The 24,001-nt window shown below is 36.0% G+C and overlaps 2 protein-coding genes across 3 annotated transcripts in view; one reads left to right on the top strand and one right to left on the bottom strand.

The window, feature by feature from the left end:
* The window catches only part of LOC134846125 (uncharacterized), a 32,349-nt gene extending 30,873 nt beyond the window's left edge, over positions 1-1,476 (top strand). For both annotated transcript variants that reach the window (XM_063863346.1, XM_063863345.1), the window contains one exon: positions 1,055-1,476. In XM_063863346.1, coding sequence (XP_063719416.1) covers positions 1,055-1,148 — 94 coding nt within the window. In that variant the 3' untranslated portion in view covers positions 1,149-1,476. The remainder of the gene's footprint in view (positions 1-1,054) is intronic.
* Positions 1,477-1,864: 388 nt separating this feature from the next.
* LOC134846222 (uncharacterized) lies at positions 1,865-22,654 on the bottom strand. The gene is made up of 16 exons (XM_063863486.1): positions 22,416-22,654; positions 20,900-21,167; positions 20,302-20,689; positions 19,874-20,157; positions 17,589-17,824; positions 14,970-15,168; positions 10,673-10,838; positions 10,001-10,207; positions 9,561-9,721; positions 9,010-9,189; positions 6,920-7,132; positions 5,282-5,541; positions 4,071-4,313; positions 3,473-3,687; positions 2,923-3,027; positions 1,865-2,519 (listed from the first exon to the last, which is right to left on the bottom strand). The coding sequence occupies exons 2-16, from the start codon at positions 21,089-21,091 to the stop codon at positions 1,990-1,992; spliced, it is 3,579 nt and encodes a 1,192-aa protein (XP_063719556.1). The 5' UTR covers positions 21,092-21,167; positions 22,416-22,654; the 3' UTR covers positions 1,865-1,989.
* Between the last annotated feature and the right edge of the window lie 1,347 nt (positions 22,655-24,001).

The raw sequence follows: 24,001 nt of genomic DNA, 5'->3' as shown, positions 1-24,001 counted from the left end.
ATTTTTGTCACAGCAAAAAAAATGACTGGCTTTAAAAAAGCTTCAGCTTTCAAATTTCAAACAAAAAATATACAGCCTGAAAGCGCCTTTCAAATTCAAGAACAAATTAATACTGGCACTGTTTTGATAAAATGAACCCAATTTGAGATAACTGGATTATTAGGAAATGCTTTTAGATTGCTGGAAAATCTAAAAGTTTAATTCCATTTTCGAAATCGTTCAGGTTTTTTTGCGCCATTTCAGCTTTTACAATTGGAGAGTGAATTTTTGCCTGACTTCTAGCAAATGAACTTGAATTCAAATCAACAGTGCTCTAATAAAAATGCTCTAATAACAAAAAAAAGTATGAATGCACTTCTTTTGTTATTAGAGCATGAAAAAAAATTTTTCCTGAAAAAAAAACCAAAAAATCATCACGACCTATAAACGAGTCTGAGCTACGTTCATTGACTCGTAAAAATGGTCTGAACAAAAATCACCTACACATAGATTCCAAGTCACTCTTTTCGCAAGTTGGGAAAAAAGATCAAATGTCAGCTGAACACTTAGAAAGGCATATCCCGACCACAATGTTCATGACCAAAAATAGCAAAATTTGCTATATTTTTGCTCCTTCTGTTTATGCTAGGTCTTCCGAGCAAACTAATTGAGCTCGGCGATTTGAAAAGTACCTTTGTTTTATCCGCTTTTTGTCAAGCTGGTATAAAAGTCAAAGTTAATCAGACCCTTTTTTCTGCATTCGAACGTTTTTTGACGTTTTTTTTCCTGGAAACTGGAGCACAGCTGAAGGGGCTTTAAATTGGTATTCACACACGGGGTCGTTAAAGATTTTTCGAAATAGCGCAGAAGAAGTCAACATACGCCACAGATTCGTTTCATACATTAACTGCAAACAAACTCATTCCGAACTGAACTATTGTAGAAAAGCAAAAAAAAGGGCTTCCAGTTAGCCAAACATAATGTAGATTTTGTAGTTCTGATTCTGGATGTACAAAGTAGGAAAATTTGACTGAAAAATATGACACTTGTTTTGACTGAAAAAGTTCTGTTTTAGAGTCACTGCAGCGTCAGTTAGTCCGCGGTCAAGGTCATCTAACTCAAACGACAACAACGCCTCTGAATTCAAGATAAAAGCATTTCACCAATGAACAAAACCACACGTCAGCAAAAAAACTACCAAAAATACCAACAATTAAAATTAACATTGTTGCTTAGTGCTTATCCAGCTAAACGACTACACAAATACAAACGACTACAACGAGCAGTTGTCTGAGATGGGAAGTATTTTTCATGATCCTCGATGATTCATCAAGCCTTATCTGCTCAAATCTTTATGCCTATAATTCGAGAAAAGTTTACTTCTTTTGTTTTCTCTAATTTTTTGCTGCTCATCAGAATAAACAACTGATTGGCAAAAAAATTAAATTAACATCATAATCTCATTTATTTTCACATCGAATTCAAATTGCAAAAATATATATTTTATTGTCTCAGTTTCATTCTGAGAAACGGTCATGTAAATTTGAAGGATCTAGCCAAAATCCGTGTCTATTATATCAACGTCGACCAAAAAATGTCCCCGGAAATTTCAGAATATTTCATGCTACCCACACACCTCAGAAACGTAAATTGACTACACAATTGATTTGCTTCAAACCTGGCGGTCGAATTTTTCTAAGAACATTGTTGCGGAAATTCCATATTTGCATAATCATAATAACAAAACTAATAACCTAAAGAAAGAGAGAGTATCTTATCATTTACTAAGAATTCCAAAATTAAGAATTTTCGGACCAAAAGTTCCTGAAGAAACAGAAAACATAACTTGAACGATCAATAATCGATATATATATTTTTTCTGCCTTTTAAAACTAGACTTGAAAATTTTGGCTTTGAAGCATAATCTGAGGTGTGCACGGCTCCGAAATATACGGGAATTATTACTCAGTGAATATTGTCATATTGGTCCAATGAACCGCATTTTGTAAATTAGAACTCCTCGTTTGAAAAAGATTCATGCTCGCTTCCTTGATTTCCATTCTGCGTTCTAATCTTTGCACTCTTGACGTTATTTGAGCTGAGTCCGTTTCGTCTAACTGGTCTCGTCGGCTTTTTGATCCGTGGATTTCCCCCAGAATTATTCGAGTCAGTACTTGTACTCTGCACAAAAGACGCACTCGATTCCGGTTGGACGAAAGGAATACTCAACTCTGATCGGGCGAAAGGAACAATCGATTCTGATTCATCTTCGACCCCGTCGTCTAACAGCTCGAAAGGGTCTTCCTCGTCGGTTCCCGGCGTGAGTGTTTTGACGACATTGGAGTCACTTTTTAACTCGCTGCTGTCGAGTCCCAGAGACAAAATGAGTTCGTCGAAGTCTGCGTTATAGTCAAACTGCTGGTCATTTTGGCTGAATAAAGGCATGAGTTGATTTTGTTCTCCGCTGGAACTGTTCCAGGGAAAACTCTGGTAGACCCAGTCGATGACCTCTCTACATTCTTTATCATTTCGCAGTGAGTCTGTAGAAAAAAATACTTTACAAAAAAATTATAGAACTCATAAAACCAAAGTAGGACTTAAAAACTATATATAATATACGTAAAATATATGAATTCTGTAATACTATGGAGTTGATTATTGAACCTTTCTATGGTCAAAATGAAAACTATAGATTTCATTGAACTCGTGCGGCATTTGAAAACAATAAAAAAGATCAAAAATATAATTATACAGAGGAAAATTACTGGTGATGTTTAGTTACACCAAATAGGTGATATTTAAGTTATATCGATAGATGTTTTTGAAAAAAAATGACCAAAAACATTTAGACATAATAATGTTTCATTCTAAAATTGGACCATATTAAATGATTACATGCATAGCTTTGCATATTGTGCTACATCAAACATATATCTTCATCACCTGAAAGAAGCTTCAGCTGTGGAGTGATTTCTCTGTTCCAGTAATTGCTTGTCCACGTTCTCAGACTATCAGGGTCAATGGGACAAAGCAGGAATTTAGAAGGACCTGAAAAAATGTGGCATTTAAGTCCTATATACACAAATAACAAGTTTCTTAATATTTCAGCTGAACTCCTGATAAAAGTAGTTCTCTTATACTCTTAAACTAGTTTCTCTTATTATTTCAACTAGAATTCCCCCACATCAATTTTTTAGCATGTGGGTTAATTACTAGCAGCTTTTTAAAATGCTCTTAAATAAGGTCGTGTCCTTTTTTGCCTATTTTTGAACTCTTTACAACCCAAACACCTAAGTTTACAAACTTTCCCGAATGTCGGTATGCTGTCTAACTCAACTGTGCTAATGTTATTATTTCGAGAAAACAAACAATCGGAGCAGTTTTTTTGTTTCGTCAAAAAATCACGTCATCCTTCCTCCCGCCCAATTCGCTTGGCCTATCCATCAACTTCAATCAAATCACCAACAAAATTAATGTTTAAAATTCAACATACCGACTCTGATAACATTTTGCAGTCCCATTTTGCTGACTAATTTGGTCACTTTTCTGCAGAACTGTTCCATCCAACTCCACAGTTTGATCACGTGTCTGCCCTGTGCACTGTCAGGAGACACTGAGTACCCTTGTTGTTCACACACCAGTCGTCTATTCACTGTCCTCCCAAAGAGTCCTTCGAGGGGCTCTTTTTCCGTGTTCAGATTAATCCACCTGTGAAGATAAATAATAAATCATTGGTTGTAACCCTTTTATCAACTTGGTTTCTGGTAATACCGGGCGTGGAATTTAGCACTATTTTACGATGTCCAATTTTGGGCGACCAAGGAATTTTAAATTTATGGGGTAGGGGGTAAGAGGTTTAATAATGCTCTGAAGAAAAGTTCAAAGAGCTAATATATTTTGTCAATACGTTTATGTTTAAAACAAAATTTGCAATGTGGAAGATTTTTCTCAATGATTTTAGCAAGAGTTTGCGTAAGAATATTAAAAAGCGAAATGCGTAAGGTGCGAAATGCGTAAGGTGCGAAATGAGCGAAGAGTAAAAATACGAAGAGACGAAATGAGCGAAGTGCAAAATTTGCATGATGATTTACCTGAAGTTTTTGTATAGTCTAAAATTGTCCACTTGTGAGTTTTGTGTCTGCATTGTTAGTATTACGTAATCCACAGTCAATCTGTTGCTATTGAGTGTCTGTAATGTAGAGGCCACAGATGTCAGTTGGATATTCAGTACCACCCCCACCCTGCTTCTGGGACGACTGGACCCTCCCGCCCCCACTCTTCCGTTTCCTCCCTTTGAGCAATGCACAGTCGAGTACTCATGCTCTTGCTCTGGTCTACAAACAAAATAATTAAATTATCAAAAACAAAACATAGCCAACAAGTTGAAAAAGAGTAAACAGAAAAAAAAGTTTTTTTTTTTGAAAAATCTCAATTTTAGAATTTCCGAGAAAAAATAGATAGCTTTAGAGCTCTTTGAATTTCTAAAACAAATCATGATTGACACTTTTTAAATAAAAATAACTAAATTAGCGAAAACTGAGTCAATAGGTAAAGTTTTTATTTTGCTAAGAAATCTGAACATTAAATTCCACTTTCGAAACTAGAAGTCGATCAGGTTATTTGTGACCCTTGATCAAAAGTGGAGTTTACCTTCCTTTGAGCAAAGAAAATAAACTGAATTTTAAAAGAAATCAAAAGTCAAAAGTAAACTTGAACCTGAAAAAATTTGAGCATGAAAAAGTAAATTTGAGCCTGAACAAATTTTAAGACTTTGAAAAAAAAATCATCACGACCTATATAAAAATCTGAACTACGTTCATCGACTCTTAAGCATCAAATGTTTAACAAAATGAAGTTGACCTCTATTGAAATGGGGGCAGATCTAGGATTTTTGTGAGGGAGCGTCTTTTCAAAAAACGTTATTCTGCTGGCCCCTAGCAAATATCAGAGCCCTTCTAAAGCACTAACAAGACCCAATTCTGTCCCAAAACGCCAATTGCGGAAAAATAATTCCCAACATTTGATTTCAGGTGCTTTGCGGACGCTTTGACCGTTTCTTGGCCCACGGTCCCCCCAAAGGCGCGTTTAGAAGGGTCCAAATTGGTTGTAAAAACACTATAAAACGGGGAACTTTACGGCGAGGAAAGCGGTAAATTTATGGTAGCTGAATAATATAGGTCAAAATCAAAAAAAAAACTTTTTAGTTAATGGCAACAACCGTAAGTATTCTTAAGTAAACCTTTAAGCCTTATCTTAAACGTATATGAAAACATAAATAAAATATAAATATTTTCAGATTTACCGAATAAAGTTGTTCTGCAGTTTTGTCTTGAACGATATCTCCGACTCCTTACTGGCGTCCATTACAAACACATTTGGGAACTCTCCGTCCCCTCCCCCAACTGACTTGCCAGATGAACTGATGGACATGGACAAGTTCCCCCCACAAGAAGAGTTAGAGGTGTCCGATCCTCTTCCCCTGTTCCCGTTCTCAGAAATGAAGATGGCTAATTGAAGTGACAAGTATTTCTTTCCCACGCATTGTGGTCCCATAAACACTACCTACAGTATAAAAAACGATAATTGATACTGAATGGAATTTGGAAGCTATCTGGCCTTTTTGCTTCAAAATGATATTGCACTTGTAGAAAACATTTGCATTTGTTTTCCCTTCTTTAAAACGTATTTTTGATAACTTATGTCAATTGAACAAACGTCTAAAAGTATATGATAGTGTATTTTCTTGTTTGCACAATTGAATTCATCAGAATTTATACACAGAGACGAAGCTGCGCTTCGCACCACTTGCGATACAAAACCAGAAAGCCACTAAGTGGGCAAAAAAACCGCAACTGTCGAAAAAACTACATCTATCAAAATGAATCAGACTAGATTTGAAACAAAAACATGCCAGGACAATAAAATATGAAATTCGACTCGACTCAGAAGAAAATTTACCAAGCGGTAACAAAGCCGAAAATACCTGAGCAGAAACCCTTTAAATAAAAAAAAAATCAAAATGACTCAAGATTTTAAGAAGTTAACAAGCCCCCCTCAAAACACACACGCACAAACAAATTTTTTCGCTAGTTGGAAACGCAATATGAGGCCATTAAGCTGATATAATTCGGGCCCGAAACCTATCAAGCCGAGAAAAAAAGCCGAAAAAAATGTTCCCATGATAAACTTGAGCTATTATTTCTATAAAGATTTAAGCAAATCGTGCAATCCAGTGAGCGTAAACCGTATGTTTACCTTGAAACGACTGAAAATTAGGTCAATAAGCCAATAAAATATAAGCCGAAATTATTTGGGCAGAAAAAAGTTTCTAAGCGAAAAAAAACAAAGAAAAATATACGAAATCGAGAAATTACAAACAGCAGAAGTAAATTAAAACACTAAAAGCAACTACAATGTGAAAGGCTTACAGAAAAAAAAACAATTATACGATGTGGCAACTAAGCCGAAGATTTGTTTTTGAAACTGAAAACTTAAACTCCCGTTTGAACAAAAACAGGTCCCGTCAATTTCTAACCCAGGCGTATCCGTTACCTCCATGCCAAGTGTACCGGAGACGCAAAGAAATTTGAATTTAATATGAACTGAACCTAAAATTATCATTTATATTTTGACCATTCTGCGAGCAAAGTTATTTACGGTGAAAAAGTCTAGTACCCGATTGCAATACCCTTGCTTGCTTATCGCAAGGGTAGATATTGATTTCAAAAGTGTCATTTTTTCTTTCAGTTCTTCAAAATGAATCTTCCAAAGCTCAAATGTTTTCTGAGAATCTCCAATGAATTTTTGATTAAACATTTCATGAAAATCGAAAAATTTATATCTTGAATTTGAAACTTTTAGTGTTTCAATAAGAATTTTGACAATTAATTTCCGATAAAAAACAAAAGCTTGGAGAAAAATAGCAAAAAAGACATAGTACCTTTTTGTGTTTGTCGAGGAGCCCAATGTAGGTGTCCCAAGTCTGTTTACTGATACAAGTCTCAATGGCCAGAAGAGAAGTGGAAGAGTGTGTGTTAAGTTTGAGGACGATAAGGTTAAGAGATGCGATACAATAGCCGTACGGAAGAATCGAGGGGTCCGAATATCTGCTGCTCGGAGCTTCTGACTTACTCGACGACAGAACTCGTTCAATCTAAATATTTAAAACAGATTCAATGTCTGTAGTTTGAAAATGACAACTGACTAAAATGACTTCAGAGTGACATCCACTAAAATCTGAGAAGTCGTTACAAATAAAAGAAGCATACTTTTTAACGATTGATACAGACGAAGCGGAGCTTCGCTCAAACTGCGAAGAATGAAAAGTCAAGTAGATAGAAACGAGGCATCAAAGTATGAACAAGAATCCATCTTAAAATTATTCCTGAAAAAGTTTAGTTTCAGCTTTTCCAAAAAATTATTTAGACTCCCAGGAACGACAAAATAATACAAAAATGAGAAAACCGCTAACTCAGAAAAAAGTGTCAAAAAACTAAACCTATCAAAATGAATAAGGCTATTGTTGAAACAAAAACTTGCTAAATCATAATAATATGAAAAAAGCATCGGAAGAAAGTTTAACACCCTTTAAACCGAAAAAATAATCTTAAGACAAGACTTAAGACTTACATAAAAAGTTATTAAGCCCCCCTCACCCTAACAACTAACACACACGCACATACAAACTTTTTTTCGCAAAATGAAACTATTAAGCCCATTTAATATAAACTGAAAACTATCAAGCGAAAAAAAAGAAAAAACAAAGCCAAAAAAAATTGTTGCCATGAAAAACTATAAATTCTACCAAACTTTTTTTTAGCATTTTATGCAATCTAAAGGAGAGTATATAAATTCTGTTTCCCTTGAAACGAATCAAAATTAGGCCAACAAGTCGATAAAATATAAGACAGAATTATTTGGGAAGAAAAAATTTTTAAGCGAAAAAAAAACAACAACAAAAAAGAAAATATACGAAGTAAAAGTCAGTTAAATTAAAAACAGTAAAAGTAAATCAAAGCACTACTAACAACAGCAAAAATCAATTATACGATGTGGAAAACCTATGATATGAAAAATATTTACACACTCCGCTGCGCTTCGCAAGTACTAGTGAAAACGCGACAAAAATTAGTTCTATAAAGTGCAATAAGAAAAAAGAAAAATAAGCCTCGAATTAGTTAAAATTCGGCCAGGTCTCGGATTCGCTCAGCGACCTATGGAATATGAGACTAACGCACTAACCACTCAGCCATGGGTGCTTAATTAACCTCAAACACTAGCCCCAAATAAAGCAGAGATAGATGCTATGAAATTTCCAATGCTACAGATCGTGATTATAGCAAAAATGCCACAAAACAATGAAAAATTTGCCACCAAATAATAAAGACTTTTTAGCGAATTAAATTTTGAAAAAAAATGTTCGTATTAATACACTAGTGCTCGCAAGCTCGCTAGTGTAAATATCGAACCATTTAAATTCATTTTACATGAGGCAAAACAAACAAGCGCAGGAAAAGAATTTCAAAATTAAAAGATTTTGCAATTCCTGAAAGAAAAATGCATACCACTATTATAAGAATCCATGAAAAAACATTTCAATTATAAGTGAAAATTGCTTAATCTGAAGAAAGTCAGTGATGTGGCAAAAAGAGCGGACAAACGATATGCCGAAATACAATTTTCCAGCAGAAAATTTCGAGATTATTTTCAAACCCTGGAACTTAATCGTTCCAGGCATGGACGTGACCTCAGCGCTAAATGCGCAGAATGAGACAACGAACTTGATTTTGCTATAAATCAATCTGTCAAATGATTCTGTGTTTCTCGTAGACAAGTACCTAACATGAAACAATCTATGTTATGATTTGATAACGCTTACTAAAAGAAAAATGAGATTTTTTCTTTCAGCTTCGGAACACGTATAGTAAATTTTTTCCTATTGTTTTGATTTTTTGTCAATTTTCACAAAACATTTGAAGTGATGACCACATAACATACGGATAGAACTAATTTGAAAGAAAGATACTTTACCTCTCCTATAGAGTAGCAATGCACATCAGTGTAGAAATCCAGTCCTAAAGATGACTCTGGATCAATGGTGGAAGCCAGTTTGTGGAATAGGACCTCTAGCTTGCGGTCCAGTTCCGCCCATCCTGTGTCTGGTTTGATCTCGAAGTCATCGCACAGAGTCACACATCTCAATTTCTGTTCCTGAAAAACACATTTTTGGCCCTTTCATACATTGTAATAAAAAACATGCATTTATTCATATTAGCTTGTGTAAGTATTCTAAAAACGAAAAAAATGCATTCAAGAGGAAACTAGTAAAGATTCCATGTTTTGAACATAATTTACCCACTAAATGAAAAATCAACATATGAGATTTTCGACTAATGAAAAACCCTGATTAAGACTAGCATCGACTCTTTTTGCGTAATTTACTTATCTTTTTCTGAACTCTTGACTTTTCTATTGAGAAAAGCACTAGTCACAAAATTTTTGAGCATTTACGAGGGCCGAATAAGAAGAATTGTTACTAGCTCGCAATCCGTTGTTTTTACTATTTTTATTATAGAACTTACAGTGTTGGACTGCAGCGATGGTGATTCTCTGTCTCTGGTGAAACGATGGGTATTCCATGGTGCTTCCAGACTCAGCTGGACTTGGTTGACTCTTGAGGGGGGAGTGATGCAGTCGTCCACAGAATAGGCGGAGTGGTCGAGCACGTCACGGGAAGAAGAGGCTGATTCAACAATAAAAAAAGTTGAAAAATATGTATAACAGTTTGTCATCGTATTTCAAACAAAACTTCAAAATAGTAATACTTTTTTCAGGATTGAAATGAACATCCGATGAATTTTTGAAAAAATTGACAATTTAAAATTTTGACAATTTGATAACCGCACGCGTAATTATTGTGCTATGGTGTAACTTTTCAAATTTGAACGCTTCAATTTACGGATCACTGAAGGTCAAATTTCTTTTTTAAAATTTGAATAAAAAACTTGAGTATGTTGTTTACCCGTATTGGCGATAGAGTATGGAGTGCCAGCCCTTCCCCCCAAACTTCTGTTGAGTCCATTATTGTTCACTATCCGATCCCCCCTCAGTCCTCCTCCCCCATAGGGGGCAATAATGGGACTCTCCAGGTGGGCCTCATAACTTGCTCCCCGGTCTCTACTCAACGTAGACTGCTGCTGCTGCTTCCTTTTCATCGACGAGTAGCCACCTGCGTGAAATGAAGAGTCGTATATCAAGGACAGTTAACGTTATCAGTTCTTTTCAGAGAAAAAATCTTTATAAGAGCCACCATGTTGCTAGTAGTCAAAAATTGCGCCTTAGTCTCATGTTCAATTGTGTAAACGAGTGAGCTAAAAAAAACGAAAACCCCCAAATTATGGCTTGGGTTTCATGATGTTCAAGAGATCCGAAGACCGACAATAGATCCGAAGACCGACAAGATCCGAAGACCGACAAGATCCAAAGATGTTAAAGAGATCCGAAGACCGATGGTCTTCAAGAAATCCGAAAACCGGTCAAGAGATCCGAAGACCAATCAAGAGATCCGAAGACCGGTAAAGAGATCCGAAGACCGGTCAAGAGATCCGAAGACCGGTCAAGAGATCCGAAGACCGGTCAAGAAATCCGAAGACCGAAAAAATCTGAAGATTTGGTAATGCATCAAAATTTCTACCTGCTGAGTCAATCTGGTCTAATTGGGGCGATGATTGAAGTCTGGGGTGTGCCATGGGGACAACAGCGTGGTTGTGGGGTGACTCCGGCGGCGATGTGGACATCCGGATGGTCTGCAGTTCCCTCTGGATCGCCATGTAGTCACGCTTCAGCTTCTCGTTCTCAGTCTGATACCAAAAAAAACTTATAATTAACTCCACAAAATCGCAATTGTATTAGCTTATGCACCGAAGCCTCTCTTGGAAAAGTACTGGAATTTTTTGTCCAAATTAGAAAAGAAACGGTGGCTGAAAGGATATTTTCAGAAGAAAAAAAACGCATTTCAGTTTAATTGAGAGCGCTATCTTCTAATGAACACTTTGATCAACACGCTATTTTGTGATCAATCATTTTCATTTAACTTCCTTTTGGTTTACAAAAATTACTCGCATTCCGATTGAAACAAAAACTGGTTTCATGGTGAAAATTTACATTTAAACAAATTATTCAAACCCAGCAGAGCCTCTAAAATACCTTAAAATACAAAATACGATGCAAAAACCATCACTTAAGTCAAAGAATAGCCAAGTAGAGCCAAAGCATAGCCTTTCTCGAGGGGGGAGGTGACCTTCAGAATTTTTTTTGGTCGAACAAATATTGATTTTCTGAGTTCTACCAAAACACATATAGAGCCACTTCTTGGCAACAATAATTGCGCTGCAAACCGGCGTTTTTAGACCAAACATGCCAAACCGACGTTTTTAGACACTTTTTATGATGGTTTAGACCAAAAATTCGCGTTTTTTGGTGCGCACTCCTTTATCAAAATTAGTATTCTTTCCACGTATTCAATGCATTCGAGGAAAGAAAAAATGATTGATTTTCTTTACATAATTTTTGAACTACAGAAAAAAAAATCACTTGCACCCCTTTGAATTTAAAGAATTTTTTTTTGAAAAAAAAAATTGAAAATCAAACCCAATTAGAAAAATCTGGGCCAGTAGACAATTTTTTCCGCTGAAAATTCTGAAAACTAATTCCAATTTTGGAATGGAAGCATTTTTTTTTCGCACTACTTGTAATTTTTTTTATTGGAGAGCGAAATTGGATTCAGGAGACCAAAATTGGAAATCATTTAGCAATTGAATTTGATTGAAGCTGAATAGAAATCAACAAAAGCGCAAAACATCAAAATTGAGCGTGAAAAAACATCTAAGAAAATTTTCGAAAAACAAAACAAAAAACACAAGAACTAAATAATTGACTTAACTTGGCTCGTTGACATTTGTGGTCGATTTAAAAGCAGAACGATTCTGATTGGATAAAAGTGAGGAAACTTGGTCTAAACTGGTCCAAACTTTCCTTTCTTACAATTACTAACACGCATATTAAAAAACTTTCTGGCCAACCCTATTTCCAGTCCAAACGACAAGTGTCAGAGAAAAAATTTTGCGCAAAACTAATAAAAAAATGTCACAAGAAAACCCTATGATACCGCTGGAAAATTACTGTCGAGAAATTACAAGCGTCAAACCAGCAAATTTAGGTCCCAAATTCCGATAAACTACGGGCTCAAAAATGTTTAAAAAATTACAAAACGCCAGAAGGTATCAAAGATATTAATCTGGAAGGAGCTACTAGAACGATTACACTTAATTTCCAAAAATTTCATCTTCATACAGGCCTTGAAATAACAGGGTCTTGATTTTTTGGCGAGAAGCAAACAAAATTGTAGGATGCAGCTTTCAAGACTGCATTGCATCTCTCCGTTTCATCAAAAAAATCTTATTCGACTCATTTGATACCTGGAAAATTACCGTCATTGGGGGATTTTTGACCGGAAAAGAGAAAAAAAATGCAATACATTGAAATTCAATAAATTTGATATCATGATTAACACAGAAGCAAAGCTTCGCAACTACTAGCGAGAAATTGAAAAAAGCAGCTCTATAAAGTGAAATAAGAAAAAGTAGAAATAAGCCTCGGATTAATAAAACTTTTGCTATGTGTCGGATTCAACCTGCGACCTTCAAATTTGATGTCTCACGTTCTCGCATCTGCGCCACCGGCCATTGTAATACTAGCAACCAAAAACAAGATACAGCTACAAATGCTAGAAAACTGCTAATTCTATGCAGAAAAATGCCACCAAATATAAATAAAACTAGTTCTAAGTGCGGCGTTGAATATTCAACCGTAAATAAGGAGTACCACGTCCTTCCACCTGTACCACGGTCACTGTCACTTAGCGATTGGCAATTTCAGGCAAAAAATAAATCAGAGAACAGGAGTTTGAAATTTCCAATGCTACAGATAGTTATTATAGCTAAAGTGTCACCAATTGAGCATGTTTACTTGCGAGTTACTCAGGAAAAAACGTAGAGCCAAACTCGCTAGCTCGCTAGTATAAGTTCTAGAATAGTAGGACTGCGTAGTATACAAACCAGCTGAGTTATCAAGTGAGTTCAAGTTGGATGAAATCTCTCAGTCCGATATGTCGCAGCACCTGTCTGTAGAACCAGCCAAAAATACAGACCAATTGTAACTAACTGGTCTGTATTTTTGGCTGGTTCTACAGACAGGTGCTGCGACATATCGGACTGACTATGGTAACTAAAACTATGGTTTTATAATAACACAGAGGCGAAGCGCAGCTTCGCAACACTTGCGATGCAAAACAACGTTGCGCTACAAATAGTGAATGAAAAAAGACAGAAGCAAGAAAAACTCTGATGAAACATTGTTGGAAAAAATTATTTGAATAACTTGACTAAAAATGAAAAACTACAGATACAAAAACTTTATCAGATGAAGTTCATAAACGGCGCTTAACACAGAGGCGAAGTTGCACTTCGCATACACAAGCAAAAATATAATCGTTAACGCTACTGGAAAAAACTATAGCGCTACTGGAAATTATAACGCATTAGCAGTACCAGTCAATTTGAAAAAAAAAGAATAAATTTACCAACTAAGATGCCTCAATTTATAGAGCAGTATAGGCAGCAGTAATATCAGGAAAATATTAAATTTAAAAAAAAAAGAAGAAATGTTTTCTTAATCTAAGATTTTTTGTGAAAATCATCCCCCCACACGCCATACTAAGTACAAAGTGATAAATTTTACTCCTATATCAAATCAATTATGGCAAATAAGCTTTCTTCAACCTTTTTGGAACGATTTCTATGACGGATTAAATCTCCGCTTACGCGTTAATTGTGCGAAATATATCGCGCGTTAATTGTCCCAAATTGGCCGAAATGCCCCATAATTTTACAAAAAATGATCACAGGTGAAATATCTTTCCTAATTTAAGCTCAGGGCAAGAATACTTTTTGAAAGATATACGAAATCCCGTCAAAATTGGCTAGTCAAAAAGTCGAAATTTGTCTGAAGAAAAAACCACCCGGAGCACAAATATTCCGTTACTTTCGTTACGAAAGTCGGAACAATAATAGTCTGTGTTAAAATCCTTAGCATTGGCTGTACTTAATAGCTGGTTGTTTATCAAAAGGAACACTTTCAAAATGAACACAATTTATCGCAATATTTGGGTCGCAACAATATTTTCGTCGCAACAATATTTGCGTCGCAACAATATTTGCGACTTAGGTTGGAAAAAAAAGATAGTTTATACTATAACACAAGCATTGCTTGTGTAAAAATGGAAATCGTTTACCGAGCGGCAACATAGGCGACAAACTTTGGGTCGAAACCTGTTGAGCCGAAAACAAAACTATTGTCATAAAAAAGTTTTTACGACCCATTGAAACTGAAACACATAACCCCAAACGGATATATTTTGCCCCCGAAATTACCCAAAAAAGTTTGACTAAATCGATAGAACATAAAGTGAAACTTTTTGAATATTTAAAAAAACGAAAAAAGCTCAAAATCAGACATGGTAATATTACAAATTTGTGAACTTACAAATTTTAGTAAAAACTCATGCTTTAAAAAGTAAACCAATAAAAACCCTGCCAGATAAAAAAGAAAATTACAACCAGAAACGGGCTTGAACTAATTATTAGCTTAGTAATAGAACTTTTATTTGAATTTTCAAGAAACTGAGCATGTCAGATGACAGGTCCTCTAGAAGTAAAGATTCTCTCGAAGAAATCCTCTAGAATTGAAGGTCCTGTGGACAAGGATGTTTACCGGAAAAAAAATCTAGTACCCGGTTACAATACCCTTGTTTATTGAAAGGGCAATAATTGAGCAATTATGTGACAGTTCCAAAAAATGGCAAATTTCATCAAAAAACGTTATTTTGGGCTGCTTATTACTTCGGCTTTTTATTCACACTGTAAAAGTCTGACCTGGAGAGCGAGTACGTCTTTGCGACTGCCTTCGAAGTTTCGGCTCATGAGCGACTGTTCCCGATTCAGCCTCGCAATCTGCCTCTCAGCGTCTTTCAACGTCTTTGCCAACTCCCCGAGAGAGTAAACTCCTCCTACTACTCCACCCCCGATCTCCATCGGACTGCCGGCTCCAGCGCCTCGTCCTCCTTGATAGCCCCTGAAATGGTCGCGTCACAATAGTTTTAGAAGAACAAAACGTACCTTATCCACAAAAAACTAGCGTGTAACGCACCTCCGGTGCTTCGAACTTTTGAGAACTCATAAAAAAACAGGAAAAATTGAAAAAAAAGATGTGGAACCTTTGAGTGTACTCTGACACTAACCAATAACACGGTTCGTAATTTCAAATGTTTTTAAGTTTTTTCTATGAGTTTTCAAATACAAATTTTGAGAAAACCATTAAATTTTTTATAATTAAAGAAAAAATAAAGTTTTTTATAATTAATAATAATTGTAGTTCCTGCGAATCGCAGAGGAGCTATCAGTAGGCCTTAACAGTCCTGTCGAGGATAGTCCATTTGTATTATCTCCCCACATTCCAGACAGTGTTATTTTGCTGAGCGAAGCTGTTTTTTTTGCGACTCAAGGCCGTTTTTTTTTGCGTCTAGAACTTTTTTACGTGGCACCACTATTGCAGCCAAATTTGGTCAGGTTGTGGTAGACCTGAAGCTGGAGGTCAAGTGAGAGTTTGTCCTCACACACTATCATTGCCATGGCATGGGATCGAATACACGATCTGACGATTTCAGAGTGAACGCTTTTAAAAACTTTTAAAACAACATAAAAAACATCACATCTTGGAAAATAAAAGCTTTTGAGCAGTCGCGTTTGGACGCTACATTTACAACACTTTAGAGTACTCTCACAGTACCCAATTACAGGGTTAGGAATTTCGAACTTTGAGAAAACTTTTAAAATTAAGTTTCGAAAAAAAAATTGAAAAACCATAAAAACGTCACATCTGGAAAATTGAAAAGTCCTGAGCAGTCATATGTGGCGGCGAGATTTGCAATCCCCTCGAGTACTCTGAGATTTTCAAAAATCACAACACACGTCATATCTTGTAAACTACAAAGATTTGAACAGTCATAATTGGAAGTGAGATTCGCAACCCCCAATAGTATTCTGACAGCTTAAACATGGCACGATAAACATGGCTTAAACATGGCGTGATTAAACATGGCACGATACGTGTCACACGCATTTAAATATAGTATAGATTATACATTTATGTAAAAACACAAAAAAAAATTTCTTAGACCGACTAGCAGTTTTATGACGTAATAATAATGTCTGAGGAGTTGGATACAATTTCAACTGATTGTTCTGAGAACTTTGAAGATTTATATAGACTGGTTGTTCCGACCGCTTGTTCGGAGGAACTTGTATTTGGGTGTGTTAGTTTTTTTTTCTTTTTGTTTTCCACGCAAAATCAGGTACAAATAATTATCGGAATGGGTCAAGTGATATATCATATTAAGATATCATAAATTAATCCAGAATGTGGCCGAAAGAGCAATTTTTAGATCTCCAGATAATCGCAGGTAAAATATTTTGTCATTTAATTTCAGGGTGTCCGTATTTTCTCTGAGGACTTGCTTAGAACTATTAAAATTGATGTGCAAAACTGATCTAAGAAAATCACCCGAAGCATATATATATTCTGTTATTTTCTTCGAAAGTCGGAACAAATACTTGACTAACACTGGTTTCAGCTCTGGCCTGTACTTTTAAAACATGTGTATGAAATTAATATACTTAGACGGGCGTTATTTGGCCTATAAAAATTCCATGCAAGATGATTGCCAGTCTGAAAACATACATAGCCAGCCTGCATATGGTTGCAAAAAAAAATTAATCGGGTACCACAAATAATTATCGGAATGGTTCAAGTGATACATCATGTTAAAGCCCTTTCAATTGTGATTCGAACGACCTTTCAATCGTAATTCGAACGACAGTGTCGAGAAAAACCGGTTTGAAATTTTTTTATTTTTGGTCTAATTTCGAACTAATATGGTGTGAGCGTGTAGGCTTACAATAGCTTATTTAAGCTACTTTTACGCCGTGAAAACTTAGCTGTACTCAAATAGAAGTAGTTTTTGGAGTTTTTTAGCGCCATTTTGTAAACAAAGGTTCAAAATTCCAAAAATTTCTGCAAAAAATTTTGAAATTTTTTAACTTTTTTTTTCGTTTTTCTAGTCAAGTTTCTTCAAAAACTGTTTTCCGAATGGCCTTTTTACTATGACTGTCAAATATGCACAAGTTCTGTTTTCTCGTTCAGATCTTTTTATCACACCATGAGGAAAAAAACGACACTAAACTGAAAAAAAAAGTTTTTGTATTTTACCAAGACTGTGGTCGGACATTCTGTGCCACTTGCACAGTAATCGGCTATCTTTGTTTTATTTTGAATACACTCACCTCACAAATAAACATCTTACTGAACTGTAAAAAAAAATTCCAGATCTTTTGACGCTCATTTCGAATTTGACGCTCAGGTCCTGGTCAGAGTCGAACCCAAGGCACTTTCGTTACCTCCAGACTTATTACAAGAAAAATTCGGCTAACATTTACCTTCTGTTGAGTGTAGATTGGGACGGCACTCCAAAGATCCCGTCTTTTGAAGCAGAAGAAGGGAAGTGACCGCCTCCTCCGTGTGCCCCGAACACAGGCGAAGGACTCCGACTCCTTTCTCTCTGATCGCTCCTCTGACCTGCCTGAGGTTGCTGGCTCAACTGGAATGAACTGGTAGCTTGGGCTGCCCTCTGGTGTGTTTTGCTCCTTTTTCTTCGCACCAACTTCACCGGAAGCTGGCAAAAAAAATCGCTCAAATTTTTTATGCATTTTGAAAAAAATTCAAAAATAGTGTTCTAAAAGATAAACAAGACTGCTCGTATCAACTCAAAGCCCTGAATGTTCCACTGCCGGTAAGCTGGTATCGAACAATTGTTGGTGAGTGAAATTTGATAAACTATGAATTTTGAACATTGTTTGTTTTTCCTCCCCAAACAGTAAGTTCAAAATAGTAATTGTTATAAATTGAGTCGTATAGGAAATTAACATGACATCAGCTTGCCGCAAATCAACTAAGAATGACTTTCAGAGAGATAAAATTCGACACGCTTATATAATTCGCGTTTACGGTTTCATCATCATAGGTAAATTCTTAAAAGCACGCATAAATTAATCCAGAATGTGGCCAAAAGAGCAATTTTAAAATCTCCATATAATTGCAGGTAAAAAATTTTGTCATTTGATCTCAGGGATTCCGTATTTCCTCAGAGAGTCCATATTTAACATTGAGAACTTGAAACTTTCTGCTTAAAACCATCAAAATCGATGGAAGAAACTGATCTGAAAAAACCACCCGAAGCATATATACATTCCGTTATTTTCTTAGAAAGTCGAACAAATACTTGACTGAGCACTGGTTTCAGCTCTGGCCTAAACTTTTACATAGAGACGAAGTTGCACTTCGCATACACAAGCAAAAATATGACCGATAACGCTACTGGGAAAAACTGAATGTGTAAAACTTTGAATCTACAGAATTTCTTCAAGGACGCACACAAATTATGAAACTACATAATTGCTAAGCGACGCAAGCCAATTATGACGCATTGGCAGTACCAGTCAATTTGACAAAAAATTACCAACTAACATGCCTCAATTTATAGAGCGGACAAATTTTAACTAGTATACGAAAAAGTTCATTGAAAACATCCGACCCTGCCCAGGTTCGAACCCTCTTGTTTTGTTGCAGGTTTCCTTCCCTACCACTACGCTACAGATCCATGTTACCTTGAAGCTAGAGTGCTATTTGTAATATAAAAGTCTGTGTTAACATCCTTATTATTAGCTGAACTTAATGGTTGGTTAATGATCTTATGCACATACTGCAATAAAAAAAACGCTTTCAAAATTAACACTAATATTTTCGACTTAGGTTAGAACAAAACAAAGAGAGTTCATACTATCACACAACCTTTGCTTGTGTAAAAACATGGATACTAAGTTTTTATACTAAGACAAAAAAATGATTGAAACTTTTTGATTTTTTTTTCAAACTTCAAATTTCGAAGAATATAAAATCTAATACATGGGTTTCAAGAATTGTTTATCATTGCCTTTTTTCTTAAAATTATCCAATTTAGAGAAAACAGGATTACTAGGAAAAAATTTTATTCCGCAGGAAATCAGAAAAATTAAGTCTATTTTTGGAACTAGAAGTAATTTAAGTTTTTAGTGGCCTTTAAAATTTTGCGGTTAAATAGTGCAATTTGTCGTCCTTTTAACAAAGTCAAACCGCAAAAAAATCAAATTTGGAATGATCACAATTTAAGACTTTTTCTTTAAAAAATCGAAAAAAAATCGTTGAGGTCTATTTAAGTGTCTTCTATGCGTTTATTAACACTTTAAAACGAACTTCGATAAAAACTCGTATATTTAAATGCAAATACGCAAAAAATTCCGTTGTTTGACGAAAACAGATTCAGCGAAGAATTGTTTCAGCGATTCTGTTAAATAAGTTGTTAACCTGAAAAAAAGTTCAAGTTCCGATTTATTAACGCTTGCTAATTGCAAGCGAATCTAAGTCCAGCTTGAGAAACCCTTTTTCTTCAATTGAGTGTATTAAATTGAAAAGCTTACATGACGTCGTAATACTGAAATGAATTTTTGCATGCTGAATAAATTACCAACCTTGAACATGCTAGTTCATCATATATTTCATCGCAACAATCTGTGAACCAAAAATTTTGAAACAAGAGTGATTTTGAAACACGGAAACTATTTTTTAAAATAAAAAAAAACAAAAGGATAATTAAAAAGAAACAGTGAAATCTGCTTATTATACCAACCCAGGCCGCAATCTTCGATTTCGCCTTGACCCCAAGAGACGGTGACGGATCGCTCAGCTGATAAGGACTATAGTGTTGTCTCGGGTCGCCTACTATTGGAGCACGATGACCCCCCTGCTCTCCCTGATCCAGAAAGGACCTCGGAGGGGGTGGTGGGGGAGTGGGTCGGGAGGAGGATGAGGCGTAAGGATTCGATCCAGAGTAGTCTGGTGCTGCGAAATTGTAGCCCGAATTTGGGGAGGTAGAGGAGGGGTAAATTGGTCTGTGAAAATCGGAGTGAGCTGCTGAAATAAGACTGAAGTCCATGAAAATAATATTTGGAATTTCACCCAAAAATGCAATGATTTGATGGAAGTTACGTCATTGATAATAAAATTAAAAATCAGGAAACAAGTCTAATAATTGAAATGGTCAATAGCTGCACGTACGTGAATATGGACTGTTTCTCCTTGGGTTAGTGCCAATACCTTCGTACACATTTCCATCCCCTTGAAACTCTTCTCCGAATTGACCCCTAGGTGGGTTTCGTTGACTCTGACTCCTGCGAGGCATGGACCCGAAAGCGTCCCACATATTGCCTTGGGACCCCCCTATGAGTCCTGGTTTGTTCGCGGATGAAGAAGGCTCGTCCAGTTCTTCCCTGCTGTGAGCATCTGTGGCGTACCAGTTGGCCGAATAAGCGTGCGGCAGACCGCCTGATCTCTCTTGTACACTTGAGTGAGTTCTCCGAGGGAGTTTGGGAGATCCACTCATCTGCTTGTGAATTTGTTTGTTCATGCTTGAGACACTTCGTTCAAAAGCAGCAACCAATTCCGCCTGCACAAATTGATAAATTTAAAAAATAACGGATGCTTAAGTCTTTTTTGAGAGATTTTGACACAAGTTGTGATCGTTTTCGTCGCTTTACTCCCGTAAAACTTACAATTAACTGTAACAATTACAGGGATGGGGATGCCGGAGACCAAATTTTTTTTAAAATCTCCGAGTTCTAAATAATCTAACTCTCAAATCAAACTGCAAACTCACGAAATTCTCAAGAATTTGGGCATTTGGGACTGGTTTATTCTGCTGTTTATTGTTATGTTGATGAAGTTTAGGTTGCTCGTAGCCTCCGAATGATGACTCATCCTCATCCTCTGTCTTAGATACACTCACGTCAGTAGAATAGGTCACGTACTTGGCCCCAGTCGCTGCCCCTGCCCCGCCACTGTTGTTCATTCGGGACTTATGACCTGAGCCTCTCAAACCACTCAGTGAAGACAGTCGTTTTAGTTGACGATCGGCTTTGTCTCCGCTTTAAAAATGACGCACATAGGATGACCAATTAATTCAAGAAACAAAAACTTTTTTTAAGCTTGGCTAATCCTAAATGCTAAAACCGTTAGGTAGTAAGGGTTTGTTTTCTTAAGAGAGCCGAATCAATTGTATGGAAAAGGTGGTCATGAATTAGGACGTTCTGCAAATTCAAAACAGCGGAGCGTCGATTGATTTCAATTTCCACTCGACAGGTTTGCTGTTCAAAGCCCGTCATAATCCTTGTTTATTGCTTGTGAGAGTTAGGCTCTAATTTATAACCAAGAAAACTTATTAAAATAGCTAAAGTTAGAGGGTACCGCGCAAACATCCGATATTTCAAACATCCGAAAATATGAAGTGTTGAAAACATCCGAAAAACAACTTTACTAGGGTATACATCAACATTTTTCAACAAGCAGGGCTAAGATCCGATTTTTACAGTTCACCTAAAAGATGCTGAATTGACCGAAATCAAAGTAAGAGTCGCAGACGCGCCAACGTGTTGCAAACTTGTCATAAGAAGCTAGGAATCAATACAAAAATTAGAGCCGGTTATTGCCACGGTCACGCGCGTCCACCAGCGACCTTAGAACGAGAATCGGCTAAATTGGAATTGGTGACTAGAGCAATGTATTGTGTTTGAAGTTCTACCGTCACCTTATTATGTAATTATTGTGTAAGTTCAGTTGTTTGACGTAGCGGATGTTTGCCCTAGACCCGCAGGTAGAATTCAATGATAAAACGAGAATTACGCCTCAATGGTCTATTAAACTAAGTTTTTCTTCTTTCTCCCAATGACAATATATGTGAAAAACCTTCTAAAACTTTTTTTTGAGAAAAATACCGTTGATAAAAATTGGGAACACTTTCAACAAAAACAATCAATTTCTTCTTTCAGCACGCGTTCCTCTCCAACTTCAATATGTCGACACGAAAAATGCTACTGATCCAATTTTCGAAAAAAAATGAAGGAAAATTTCTGCTCAGCGTGTTTTTATCCGGGCAAATTTCGTTTTTTCAACGACAATGTATTACAATATTTTTTATTCATGTGAAATATTTTGATGACAAAAATTGGAGCTCCGAATTGAAATGACGTTTCACAGGCTATCGTTTTTCGTTATAAGATATATAAAAATCACAATTAACTTCTGCCTTTTCGACGATTGAAAAGCAGATTAATGGAATTAGCAAATTCACCGTCGCTACCCGAAAAAACCTACGAAAGCAAATTTGGTAAATTTACCTGAATCCCTAACAAATAAAAGCCATAACATAACAATCAAATCCTGAAAATTTGATCAGAGCTAAAGTTAATTCTCTCTAAAGCCAGAATTAACGATCAGTTGAGTTATGATCGGATTAGTGCAGGTACTAACTAGCAGATATAAATGATACGGGACTTGAAAAATTATCAAACGAGGCTCAACAAAGAACTAATACTGTGGTGCGTCAAATCGCATCATAAAAGTAAAAGTAATCAAGTAAGCTCAATATTAAGAAAAATCTATTAGAAAAGCGAAGTGAATATAAAATTTTGTTATTCTGTTCAACTTCACATAAAAAAAACATTTGTCATAAAATCGAAGCTTCAGACTGATTTTAGAATGTAAATCAAAGCTCCTAATTTAAAAAAATTAATTGATTTTATCAGCCACATAAAACATAATTTATTCCTTGAGCCGCGCAAAAAATATCCGAAGTGAGTTAAGCCGGTGCCTCGACTTTTGATGTTCAAACTTTTGTAAAAAGCAATCAAAATTTAAGTGTTAAGCAAATAAACTTTATTTTAGGGGCATGAAATTACTCCATTTGAGCTCAAATTTGAAAGCCTCTAAACAGAAAATTACTAGCTTCAGTATATAACTTGCTTTTCGCTTTAGATTGAAAGTGTTATGAAAGTTTGTCAAACGAGTATTGTTTGTTTCAAATTGAAACGCCATCGGCTAAATTGGCCATTCCATGAGCAAAACGGAGCTTCCAGTTGCTTCCGTGCGGCAAACAACTGCAACTAGTACTGGATTTCAACTGCAGATTAAACGCAACTGCAGATAGCCCTAAGCTGAAACACCTCGAAGAAAACCTGAATTAGCAGTATAGCTCCGCACACATTCAACCTACCAAGAATAGATGCATTTAACGAATCCATGAAACCAATTCAATAACTTAGCATAAAGTTCGAAGGCTTAAAATCTGAGAAAAATCTTTTCGATTTACCAATTCCTTGTACGGCTTGGGGGACCAGTCATCAAATAATGTCGAAAAATCTTGAGTACATATTTCTGCAAAACCGCGTTTCTCGATAAAAATCAAAAAGTTTCGAAACAACGATCAAAGTAAAACTTTGACTTTCAAAACTTTGACTTATTTGAAGGCAATTGATTTTTGAAATAAAAGAAATTGGTCGTAGCTAAGTAAAAAGGTAGGCTTTCAACGACCTGTTGTTTCAATTAAAACTATGACATCAGATTTGGCAGGATAGTTATTGAGAAAAATCCAAAAAAAGTGTCAACAAATCGAAAAAAAAGACCTTTCCAAAGAATTATAGCTTTTGGTATAAACACATTTGGGCGTAGCCGCTTATGCAGAAGAGATTCACGCAACCTGTAATTTCGATTGAACCCAAAAATTCAGATTTGGGATGGTAGTTTTCGAGAAAAGTAAAAAAAATCAAAAAACAATAAAAAAATCAAAATTCTGATTTTTCCGATTCAAGAAAAATTGCGAGTAGGCGCGTATGCGAAGGAGCTTCCATAACCCGTTCAGAAAAGGGTCAAAATTCAGAAAAGGGTCAAAAAGTCAAAAAAATATTCAGAAAAGGGTCAAAAAGTC

Source organism: Symsagittifera roscoffensis, chromosome 5, assembly GCF_963678635.1.
Source record: "Symsagittifera roscoffensis chromosome 5, txSymRosc1.1, whole genome shotgun sequence".
In the NCBI taxonomy this organism is placed as follows: domain Eukaryota; kingdom Metazoa; phylum Xenacoelomorpha; order Acoela; family Convolutidae; genus Symsagittifera; species Symsagittifera roscoffensis.
The sequence above is the reverse complement of the archived record's forward strand: the minus strand, read 5'-3'. Positions and strand labels throughout refer to the sequence as shown.

Coding starts and splice junctions, on each gene's coding strand:
- LOC134846222 (XM_063863486.1), bottom strand. CDS start 21,091: ATGAACAACAGTGGCGGGGCAGGGGCAGCGACTGGGGCCAAGTACGTG. Junction 10,839..14,969: donor AAGACGTACTCGCTCTCCAG/GTCAGACTTTTA, acceptor TTTTGGTATCAG/ACTGAGAACGAGAAGCTGAA. Junction 3,688..4,070: donor AGACTATACAAAAACTTCAG/GTAAATCATCAT, acceptor TTATCTTCACAG/GTGGATTAATCTGAACACGG.